The 12633-nt window shown below is 42.2% G+C and overlaps 1 protein-coding gene across 1 annotated transcript in view; it reads right to left on the bottom strand.

The window, feature by feature from the left end:
- The window catches only part of SMARCA2 (SWI/SNF related, matrix associated, actin dependent regulator of chromatin, subfamily a, member 2), a 103223-nt gene extending 96620 nt beyond the window's left edge, over positions 1-6603 (bottom strand). The window contains exon 1 of the mRNA XM_050328486.1: positions 6317-6603. Within this exon, the coding sequence (XP_050184443.1) occupies positions 6317-6541 (225 nt within the window). The 5' untranslated portion in view covers positions 6542-6603. The remainder of the gene's footprint in view (positions 1-6316) is intronic.
- Between the last annotated feature and the right edge of the window lie 6030 nt (positions 6604-12633).

Raw genomic sequence — 12633 nt, 5'->3', positions numbered from 1 at the left:
ATGGAGTTGAAACATAGAAACAGATGACTGACACATTAAAAATAGTTCCACTTTGCTAACCCAGTAAGTCCCAATACCCTTTTCTGAGGTATGAAGATCCCTCCCTCTCTTCGCCCTTGCTAACAAAGGTAACCAACACAGAAGAGAACACACAGTTCACATTCTGTGCGCAGGAGCTGACTACAACAGAAACCAGAACATCTGTAAAGCTGGATACATTTTGTCATGGTATGTTTCAAGGACTAACTCTTTAGAGCCACCAAGAGGAGAAGCAGACTGTGCAGGAAACTTGATCTGATTTCCAGAACAGAAGGCTCTAGCTGGACACATTTGTGGTGTGACTGCTAGGATGGGTTTCATGGCACTAATGGGTGGCAGCCATGAAACCTCTGTGAATCTGGGCAGCTCTGAATGGGACTAACACGGGACACAGCATGCGTACAGAACTACCAGCATCAGGAGTACCAGCACACAGAGGGTTGGGAAAGGAGCTGGTGTTAACAAAGAACAAGCGAAGAGAAAAACAAATATGGGGCCTTTCATAAAGAGAACTCAAAAAAAAAAAAAAAAAAAATCAAACAGGAACAGAGAGGTAAAGAAACATGACCATACAATAAAACATGAATTGAAGGAATGCTTCTATGGAAAGAATTCATCAAAAGGACAGGGTTTTGTAACGTAAGTTTTACCTACGCAAAAAGAAAGTGTAGAAAACCGAAAGGCTTCAAGTCTAATAGAAAAGAGCCTAAATAAAGCAAGAAAGGGGTTTGCTTCTGTGTGTTTGCAAAAAATATGCTGTGAAAAAAATTAAAACTAAATTCATTAGAACTCATCAGTTTTTTACTGAAATAATACAAAGAATACAAAATATGAAGATAGCATAAACGTCTTTGAAGAAAAAATTAGTTTTAATGATCATACTACTGCTAGTGTATGCAGAACTGATATTTCCAAAAATGTATTTCATCTAAAAGCACTTCTACTGACTATGGACAAAACATTTAAAATAGCGGAGACAATTCAGCAGGGAACAGCAGTAGACTACAAGAACTGAAAAACAGTTATTTTCCGTAACTTTTTGCATCACTGTATAGTTACAGAGTCAGAGAATAACTTCAAATCTATGTAACAGGTTAAAAATTACAGAAGGAACTTGATACACAACATAATTTCTGCAAATTCTTCAGTCCTCTATAAATTATTAAAGGTATCTTCCACAATGACATGGTTGGGATACGGAAGTAACTTATACTACCAATAAAGCACTACCAGCCCACTGGGATACTTGTTTTATTTTATTCTTTTAATATGGCAGAAGGGGAACAGGAAGTTGAGTAGACATTACTGTTTTGATTGGTCCGCATAAGGACAAGCACTGAACAGGCCAGATATATAAACAATGCTTCTAGAACACAGAGTGAGGGATGAACTTCAACTGAATGCAAGCACACACCTACATCCTTGGCAGACTTACACAATGTCTAATGCGTAAGAAGCGTTTTGCCTACAGTGCTTTTACTCTGAATTTAGTAACAAAGGTCTTCTCACAGACAGTATTGCATCACAGTTTGACCTATTTCTAGGTGAACTGTCAGATTATGGTGTCTTTTTTTGTTTCCATCCACCTTCTTAAAAACCAACCAACCACCCAAAAACAACAGCCTTAGAATAAAAAACTGAGTACTGAACTAGATTTCTTCTAGATCATCTTTAAACAAACAAAATTACACAGATCAAACAGCAATGCATTGTTATGTAACTGCCACATAACTACACAGCATAACTGAATGCATCACTGATCGACAACCAGTCTAACTAGGGCTGCAGTAGGGAATTGGCCAACAATTCCAATAACCTCTTACAAATCACCAAATCATCATTTTATATGAGTTCTCTCGATTTTTCAAAGCTGACATTGCTATTTTCTTTATTTTTTTTACTCCTGTAGACACAAACAAAATAATGCAGGGAACATGCCTGCTGATAAATAAGGTTACTGTCTGGTTACTTCCAGAACCACAACAGAACTTTTATGATTCTCAGAATGCCTACTGTGCATACATCTGTCAGCCAACAATATTTGAAACGAGAAACCATTTGCCTTCTGTTTTAATGGGACATCTACCATATTTATTAAAAACTACCTTTCTGTGAAGAACTTTCTCTCTTTTTCTCTCATTCACCGAAACGAGTAATATTATCCACGACATCATAGTAATCCTTCTGCAGTCAGTAATCGTTTACACCCCTTTACAAATTCATAAAATAAGTGATTATGCACCAGGATACAACTAATTGAAAGAGAAAGTAAACCAAGAGTTCACAGTACTATATTAATCCCTCAAGTGAGAACCCTGCAACTTAAAAAGCTATACTTTTGTCATAACTAAGAGTTAAGCAGTTAAAATCACGGGACCATTGTCTAAAAGCATACAGAGGGCTGTACCACAGAATCATAGAATGGCTCAGGTTGCAAGCATCCTTTAAGATCATCTAGTTTCAATCCTCTTTCTGTGGACATGGACACCCTTCTCTAGACCAAGTTGCTCACAGCTCCATTCAACCTGGTCTCATACACTTCCAGGGATGGGGCATCCCTGGGCAACCTGTTCCAGTGCCTCAGCAGTCTCACAGTGAAGAATTTCTTCCTATTATCTAAAGTAAACCTACTCTCAGTTTGTTATGATTCTCCCTTGCCCTGTCACTACTTGCTCTTGTAAAAAGTCCCTCTCCACCTTTCTTGCAGGCTCCCTTCAACTACTGGAGGGTCGCAATGAGGTCACTTCAAAGCCTTCTCTTTCCTAAGCTAAACAAAACCAACTCCAACACTCTGATCATCTGGATGGTCTCCTTTACACTTGCTCCAACAGGCCTAGGCCCTTCCTGGGCTGGGGACTTCAGAGCTGGATGTAGCACTCTAGACAGGCTCTCACCAAAGCAAAGGGGCAGAATCCTCTCCTGGATCAAAAGCAGCTGGCCATGCTGCTTTTGATGCAGTCCAAGATAAAACTGGTTTTCTGGTCTGTGAGCACACATTGCTGGGTCATGTCCAGCCTCTCATCTACCCCCACTCCCAAGTCCTCACCAAGGCTGATCTTGCTCTGTCACCTCCTAGCCTGTATTGATACCAGGGGTTGCGCTGACCCTTGTGCAGCACTTTGCATTTGATCTTACCAAACCTCTTGAGATTCCCATGGACTCAATTTTTGAATTTGTTCAGGTCCCTCTGGACAGCATCCCATCCTTCAGGTGTGTCAACTGCACCCCTCATTTTGGTGTCATCTGCAAATTTGCTGAGGGTGCACTCAATCCCTTTGCCTATGTCATTAATGAAGACAATAAGTAGCACTGGGTCACTTGTCCCTAATGAGCTGTTGACCATCACCCTGTGGATGCAACTGTCCAATGACTTTCTCATTCATCTAACAATCCACTCATTGAATTAATCTCTCTATAATTTAGAGAGAAGGATGTTGTGGGGGACTGTCTCAAAGGCTTGATTAGTTCAGACTAAAATCATATAGCCTGATGTTTTGCCTCCAGAGGAACTTTTATGTGGATGCTGAGGAAAAGTAAAATTAAGGTAACCAATGTAACAATGCTTTCTTTTAATATTTTCCAGCTTCCAAGTATTTTTTCCTCACAAGACTCTCCAAGACTGTTATGGTTTGTCTATTTAGTGGTACCCCCCAGAGACTTCTTAAGTACTTCTCCTTAAATGTAGCTGTTATGCATCCAAGATACACTTCAGTAAAATTTGGAACTGTAAGTATTTTCCTGAAAATCTGATTGATAGTTGAAAGACTACTTAAGAAACTAGAAAGAACAACAGTTAATTTATTGTTTCTATCCAAACTGATACAGTAAATCCACAGTAAATTTTCCTGTGGAAGGGTTTTCTAGTTACTAAGTGAATACACAGTACTGAATTTTCATATTAACAGTTGTTAAGTAAACATATTTTGGAAATTATGATTTATTAATATCAATTTGTTTCAGTGTTTTAGCTATTGATTGATACTTTGGATTTTTTACACTTTTATGCATTATGTTATTGATTTTAAGCTAGTCAAACATCTAACACAGAACAAAGCTGTTTCACTACCTAGTTTTTGAATTTTAAAAGAATCACATTCCATTGCATATACTGGAAGTGTACCCCACAAACAATTGTGTAATTGGGACACTTTTTGTGCAATCTCCCATTTTTTACTGCATTTCACTAGAAAAAAAACCTGTTATGTTACATCACAGTTTAAAAGTCAAACTGGTTTACATAGCACCAAGTAGAAAGAAAAAATTTATCTGGTCAAACTGCAGGTGGCCAACCAGTTTTTTAATTACACTGAACAACACTGAAATAATATTTGCAAATTACTCTAGAAGCCCCCTTCCACAGCACTTCTTAAACAGATGCTTCCATCAGTTATCACAATATACTATTTCTGGGGTTGCACAGGAAAAGAGACTTGAAAATTCATCTATGCCAAAAAATTCACCAACATTTTATTTCTTTTTTCTCTTTTTTTCACCTCTACCACCTCAACAGACCTATTTTCTCAGTCATGAAGGGGCAATCTAGAGGACAGCAAGACTGTGAAGCAAGACTTACAAAGATGCAGTCTCAAAATCAAGGTAGAGTAATTTACTGCAGTTTTACTGACTGACTATCTTTGAATTAGCTATCCAGACTCTTTCTGGAACATTTTCCAAAACATTTCAATGCCACCTCAGTGGGACAATTTCTACTCTGGCTCACAGAACCTTGTGAGATGCTTTCTGAAGTCTCTGAAAGAACTTTGTGGGATGACATTTGTTGGTTTGTTTCTAATTATAACATAGGATTAAATGGCTGATGTAACAGGATATTTCAGTTAAAAACACAATGTGTGGGGCATTCAACCATCCTGTGGAAAATTACTGGTGTCACTCTCTTCTTCTAGAGGTACAGAATCTCTTAAAACCAGAAAGAAATGAGAGAAGTGAAGAGTGTAATAACCCTGGCTATGAAGTCTGGAGACAGAGTTCTGGAAAGTTGGGCTGTAACTGACCCCAAAAACAAAGAAATGCGATTGCAAATGTCTCATCTGGCTAACAGCTAAATCACATGCTTCAAGATTTAAATGAAAACATTACAGCTACTGCATGTACTCTCAAGAGATTACACAGTTCAGTACAAATGGGCAGTTTGATGATGGCCTCCTTCCCTTCAGCTGTCTTTGTGATATTAAAAATATATAGTTCTTGATGTAAAAGATAGTAGTGTCATGTCCCTACTGACTGGATGTTGTTTTAATAAATGAAAAAGGTTCATATGTGAAAATGTCAACATGAAGAAGATGCCAGTTCATGAGAAAAATTAAAATGTGTTTGTATTACTTTAAAACTATTTTTATTATAAATTTCTTTTCTCTATATGCACATAACAATTCCAAGTGGAATGTTACCAAAATGTCTTCAATATCTTGACTCTGTAAGCTACTAATACACATTTTGACTCTGTAAGGTACTAATACATATTTTTGAGTAGAACAACATTGCAAATGAAATCCTTCTAAGCTCTAAATCTCTGATATACAACCAAACAAAAATGACAGCAGGAAAGACACTGTTCTCATAAAAGAATTTCCACACAAGAAAGTATCTCCTCAAAGTAAAAAAGATTAATGACACTCGAAGTACACATGCAATTTTAAGTGTTTAATAACCACCACTGAAGTCCAATTATTCACGTTTTACATGACAGAGTTTCATAACCCTTTGTAAGATGGAGTTCTTATAAAATAACTTGAAACCCACTTTTTAAAGCCACATTTTCAGTATAGAAGAGTAAACAAATTGTAGAGAACAACAAACCAACCCTTTAAGAGATGAAAATACTAGGGTGGTTTGTTTGTGGTTTTTTTTTGGTTGTTTTTTTTTTTTTTTTAAGAATAACAATTTAATGCAAAACTAAAAACCATCCCAAAAACACACAGTATGTCCAAATAGACAAGCAGGAAAAAGAAAAAAAAGTGTACACTGTAATTCATTTTTTCTCCCTAGTAATGTCTATCTTACTAAGAAGTACAGTTTACAAATGAAGATTTGCAAACTACTAACTCTATAGTTCAAAGTAGTCTACTAAGAAAAGGAAACTGTGTTTAATCTGATACATGAATATTTAGTAATAGAGATAGAAGTAGCAGTGCAGTTGAAGTTTTGCAGATGACACACGATGTGTAATAGCAGTTACGCAGGTTCTAAATGTAATAAGTAGTTTTTTTCATCAGTGGAGAGAAGTTTAAGGAAATAAGGTTCACTTGTAAGCTATTACCTTATGCATTTGGTGCATGCCTTCCTGTGGATAATCGGTAGGCCCCATTGTTGGCATTGGATGCGGGACACTGGGCGGACCAGGACTTGGCCCCATCATGCTGTGAACGGAGCCAGGAGATGGCCCCGGTCCTGGGCTAGGTCCTAGAATCGGTCCAGGTGAAGGTCCTGGTCCAGGAGAAGGACCAGGATGAGGCATGGTGCCAGGGTCTGTAGGCGTGGACATCTATTTTCTGTCTCCTTTTCAATTAGCAGAATAGGTCTAATAACAAAACAAAACAAAACAAAAACAAAACCACAATTTCTATGTGACTTTAGGGGCATTGAAAAAAATTAAATAAAATCTACAGGCAATTGTTACACACCCAGACACACATATACACATGCAAGCTGTCATCCGCATAAAATGCTTAAAGGATACTTAATGTTGCCCATTGACTTGCCCATTCTTCTAAAAGCCCAACAGGAGGATAAAGATCCTGATTAATTCCGTCCATTTCTAGATGTCTGTATGTTACTCACAGAACACAAGTTGGTATGCTACGAGAAACATCTACCAGAAACAACGGCAGTTGAACTGACTTGCTATCGTCAGATGCGTCATGTTGGGTCAAGCACACCACTACTTAAGTGTGCTGGCAAGAGAGCTGGGCACCTCTGTGCCCTATGAGTTCAAAAATCTCTCCCTGAAAAGCTACGACTGCCCTGAAATCTGTACTTACAAAACTCAAGGCTATGCAGCAAAACAAGCATTAAGAGGATTAAGACTGTTTTCTGATTTTTTTTTTTGTTTGCCCCAGAATGCCAAGACCCACACAGCACCAGCAGTGGCCTAACCGCTCCCAGCCATCCCTCGCTGAGGCCAACAGCTCCAGTGCAGAGCCATGGATTGCAAGCATGGCTGGAGCCAGGGCAGGCGCAGGAAAGCATCAACACTCATGTGGAGCTGGCAGCTAGCCCTAGAATGGCTGACTCGGTGTGAGCAGAGCCAGCAAGGATGGCAGCTGCTCCCAGTCTCTCATAAGGGGCCCAGAGTCAGTGAGAGTGACCAGGGCACACCGGCAGGGCTCTGAACAGACCCTGCAGTTGGTGAAGAAGAGCACAGTCTTACTAAAAGTAACCATTCACACAAGTTTGGTTTTGACATGCCATAGAGCTCATTTCCCCACAGCTTCACCAGTCACTGCACCAGCAGTGTCAGAAGTCTCTAGCCAGCCAGATCTTCTCATGGCAGACATAGCTCTCCAGGACCTGGGTTGCCAGGAGTGCGTAATGTCTCTCCATAAAGCTGGGGCTGACAATCATTCCTTTCACGGAAGATGTGCTGTTGTCAATGTGCCATGTCACCAGGTTAAGGAGCCATATGACAAAGTGAATGGGTTGCGCAGCATTCACGAGAATTAGCAAGAGATTGACACTTAACTCTCAGAGATGCTACAGACTCAGGAGTCTCAAACCTCCACTGAGGTGAAGATGCTGGTGGACTCCAAATCCTGTGATGCAGTAAGTCAGAGGTCACTACTCACAAGAAAAGGAATGCTCTTCCTCCTGATAACTTGAAGATGACAAATAGGACTGATACCTTTTACAACAGGCATGAGGCCCTGTAACTCGAATGACAGTCAACTGATGAGGCAGACAAAGGCCCTTCTGCAATGGAGGAGCCACCTGGGGCAAGATAGCCTACCCCCTCATCAACAACTGCCCGTTAGAAAAAAAAAAAAGAGGGTAGTTGTCACAGATGACTTCCTTATAAGGGGAATGGAGGGCCTGCTATACAGACTAGACTGAAACCACAGGGAAGTCTGCTGCCTTCGAGAGGCATGTATCTCCAAAGCTGGTGTCATCAGCAGAATCTGTGGGTTTTTTGATCATGGCATGGTCTATACAACACCTAGTCTTCTGATACCTGAAGGGATACAACTTTCTCAGAGGGTGAAAAAGTGTTTTAGCATGAGAACTAGCACAGCTCATTGACCGAGCTTTAAATTAGTTTGCTAGAAGGGAAAGGGCAAAACCAGGTTTGTCAGTGATAAGCAATGGGATGGCAAGCCAAAAGTTGAGGAACTGAGTGCTATTAAGATCAGCCAACTCCACGAGATGTTGGCTACAATGAACCACACTTGAAATGTTTCTATACCAACACACACAGCATGAGGAATGAGCAAGAAGCAGCAAAGGCCCAGTCCCAGATATATGACATCACTGGCATAAGTAAGACCTGATGGGATGAGTTGTGTGAGTGGTGTGATATGATGGATGGTTACATGCTCCTCAGGAGATACGGTCAGGGTGGGAGAAGCAGAGGATGGTGTTGGTTGTAATGGAGGGGCTGGAATGTATGGAGCTTACAGCTGGCAGTGGCACACTTGAGAGCCTCTGGGTTAGGATTACAGGACAAACAAATAAGGCAGATGTCATTGTGGGAGTTTACTGTAGAACACCTAGCCAAGACAATTACACCAATTCTTCAAGGAACTAAGGGACACCTCCAAGTTTGTCCTTATGGGTTACTTCAACTCGCCAGATATTAACTGAGGACACCACACACACACCTGGTACAATTAAGTCCAGAAAATTCCTAAAACAGCTAGATGCTATTTCATGGTTCAGGTACTAAGGGAGCTGACTAGGAAAGATGCCCTCCTTGATTTGATGCTTGGGGCATCAAATGAGAATAGTCACCTCACAAACAGGGACAGAGACAAGGCAGAGATGTTTAATGCTTTCTTTGCCTTCAACACTGATGATGAACTGAGGGGGGGCCACAGTACCCTGATCTGAAGGACCAAGGCTGTGAGAATGATTAACTCCCAGCTGACTCTGAAGTTAATGAGAGATCTGTTACACCAGCTGGATCCCTATAACCCTATGGGGCCCAATGGAATTCATCTGAGATTAATCAAAGAGCTAGCTGATGACATCACAAAGCACCTCTCAATGATTTTTGAACAGTCTTGGGAATCTGGAGAGGTCCCAATTGACTAGAAGTTGGCTAACATCCTAATTTTCCAGAAAGGCAAGAAGGATGATCCTGGAAACTGCAAGCCTGTCGGTCTCACTTCAGTGACCAGCAAAATTACAGAGAAGATTATTTTGGGAGGTACTGAAAAACACCTGAATGATAATGCAGTCACTGGTCAGAACCAGCACAGCTTTATGGTGGGAAAGTCCTGCTTGTCAAACTTAATTTCCTTTTATGACCACCCACCTAGCTGAACAAGGGAAACCAGGTGATGTCATCTTTTTGTATTTGAGTAAAGCTTTAGATACTGTGTCTCACAGGATCCTTCTGGACAAAATGTCCAGCATACAGCTGGATAAACAGATCATGTGGTGCATGAGAACTCGCTCACAGGTCGGGCACAATGAGTTGCAGTAAATGGGGTAACATTGGGCTGGTCACCTGTCACTAGTGGAGTTCCACAGGGCTCCTCCATCTTAGGCCAAGCACTCTTCAACATAGAATCACAGAATGGTTTAGGTTGGAGGGGACCTTCAAGACCACCTGGTTCCAACCTCCCTGCCATGGCAGGCACACCTTTCACTACATCAGGATGTTCAGAGCACTGCTCAACCTGGCCTTGAACACTTTTGGGGATGGAGATCCACAACTCGTCTGGGCAACCTATGCCAGTGCTTCACCACCCACACTATAAAGAATTTCTTCCTACGATCTAATCTAAACATTCCCTCTTTCAGTTCAAAACCATTACTACTTGTCCTGTCACTATCTGCCCATACAAAAAGTCCCTCTGCCTCCTTTTTGTAAGTTGCCTTAACGTACTAGAAGGCTGCAATGAGGTGTCCCGAAAACCTCTTCTCTAGGCTGAACAACCACTCCTTTCTCAGTCTGTCTTCACAAGAGAGGTGCTCTACCCAGCCCTCCTCATGGCCCTCTTCTGGACCTGCTCCAACATATTCATGTCTTTCTTGTGCTGAGGACCCCAGACCTGCACAGCACTCCAGGTAGAGTCCCACAAAGCAAGAGCAGAGGGGAGGAATCACCTCCCTCGAACTGCTGGTCACATTTCTTTTGATGCAGCACAGAATGGCTTTCTGGGCTCCAAGCACACACTGCTGATCTTCATTAAGGACCTGGCTGCCGGACTAAGTAAGTTTGCAGATGATACAACATTAGAAAGAGATGTTGACTCTCTCAAAGGCAGAGAAACCCTGCAGAGATCACAGAATCATAGAATAGATTGGGTTGGAAAAGACCTCCAAGATCATCAAGTCCAACCCCCGATCCAACTCCAATTACTATATCATGGCACTAAGGGCCACGTCCAATCTCTGTTTAAAAACCTCCAGGGATGGTGAATCCACCACCTCTCTGGGCAGCCCATTCCAATGCCTGATTAGCCTCTCTGTAAAGAATTTCTTCCTAACATCTAACCTAAACCTCCCCTGGCAGAGCTTGAGCCCATGTCCCCATGTCCTATTGTTGGTTGCCTGGGAGAAGAGACCGTACCCACCTGGCTATAACCTCCTCTTAGGTAGTTGAAGAGAGTGATGAGGTCACCTCTAAGCCTTCTCTTCTCTAGACTAAACAACCCCAGCTCCCTCAGCCTCTCCTCACACGACTTGTGCTCAAGTCCCTTCACCAGCCTGGTTGCTCTTCTCTGGACCCGCTCCAGCACCTCAATGTCCTTCCTGAACTGAGGGGCCCAGAACTGAACACAATACTCAAGGTGTGGCCTCACCAACGCAGAGTACAGGGGAACGATCACTTCCCTGCTCCTGCTGGACACACTGTTCTTGATGCAGGCCAGGATGCCATTGGCCTTCTTGGCCACCTGGGCACACTGCTGGCTCATGTTCAGCCTCCTGTCAATCAGCACCCCCAGATCCCTTTCCACCTGGCTGCTCTCCAGCCACTCTGTGCCCAGCCTGTAGCGCTGCAGGGGGTTGTTGTGGCCAAAGTGCAGGACCCGGCACTTGGCCTTGTTGAGCTTCATCCCACTGGAGTCAGCCCATCTCTCCAGTCTATCCAGGTCCCTCTGCAGAGCCCTCCTGCCTCCACAAATTAGAGGACTGGGCAATCACCAACCATGTTAAGTTTAACAAAAAAAAGTGCAGGATTCAGCAGCTGGAATGCGGCAAACCCAGATGTTTGTATAGACTGGGGAATGAGGTGCCGGAAAGTAGTGCCACAGAAAGGGACCTGGGGGTCCTGGTCAATGGCAAGTTGAATACGAGTCAGCAATGCCCTCGCAGCCAGGAGGGACAACTGTGTCCAGGTGGGGGCACCAGGTAAAGCATCGCCAGCCAGTCGAGGGAGGAGATTGTCCTGATCTTCACTGCATTGGGGCAGCCTTGAGTCCCATGTGCAGTGTTGGGTGACACAGTATAAGAAAGACAAAAAGCTATTATAGAGGAGGGGAATAAAGATTGTGAAGGTCCTTGAGAAGAAGCTGTCTGAGGAGCAATTGAGGTCACTTGGCTTGTTTAGCCTGAAGGAGACTGAGGGGAGACCTTACTACAGTCCACAGCTCCTTCATGAGGGAAGTGAAGGGGAAGGCATCAATCTCTTTTCTCTGGGAATAGCATGAACTTGTGTCAGGGAAGGCTGGATATCAAGAAAAGCGCTCTTCACCCAGAGGGTGGCTGGGCACTGGAACAGGCTTCCCAGGGAAGTGGTCACAGCACCAAGCCTGACAGAGTTCAAGGAGCATTTGGACAACACTCTCAGTCACATGGTATGATTCTTAGGGCTGTTCTGTGCAGGATAATCCTTGTGGATAATCTTGGTACCTCAGGATCCTGTTTTCTTGCAAGGTAAGTCAGAGAGGTGCCTGTGAAGGTTCTTGGTTCAAAACACTACAGTCACTAATTAATTCCCTACAACCCCGTAACACTACCACAAAAGGAATCAAGTTATCAAATGTTCACAACTGCAAATACCATGACACAGCTTCCTCTAAGAAGCTTACTGTTTAGCTGTATGAAGGACAACATAGATTTCCACACAACAGATAGTTCTTACATGAGTCAATTATCACAATACATTGCAAAATCTAAGACTGACACTCTCACAGCTGAGTTGCTCTACAGGTTATAAGCCAGTTCAATCCATTTAACAAGGCAGATACCTAACACCACCACAACCATCCAGAAAAATGTATACAGAAGCACAACACAGTTACAAAACCATCAGTATATACAGTATCCAAAAATACCTTAGTTCACAAATGACATGTACCTACACCTTCACATTTAAAAGGGTATCAAAATCTACACCTCTATTCACCTCTACTTCAAATTCAACTTGCCAGTTTCCATAAAAACTGGCTCCAGTTGCAGCTCCACTAGGTA

This window comes from Myiozetetes cayanensis, unplaced genomic scaffold, assembly GCF_022539395.1.
Source record: "Myiozetetes cayanensis isolate MyiCay16 unplaced genomic scaffold, myiCay2020 scf4, whole genome shotgun sequence".
Lineage (NCBI taxonomy): Eukaryota > Metazoa > Chordata > Aves > Passeriformes > Tyrannidae > Myiozetetes > Myiozetetes cayanensis.
Note: the sequence above shows the minus strand (reverse complement) of the source record. Positions and strands in the feature narration are given on the sequence as shown.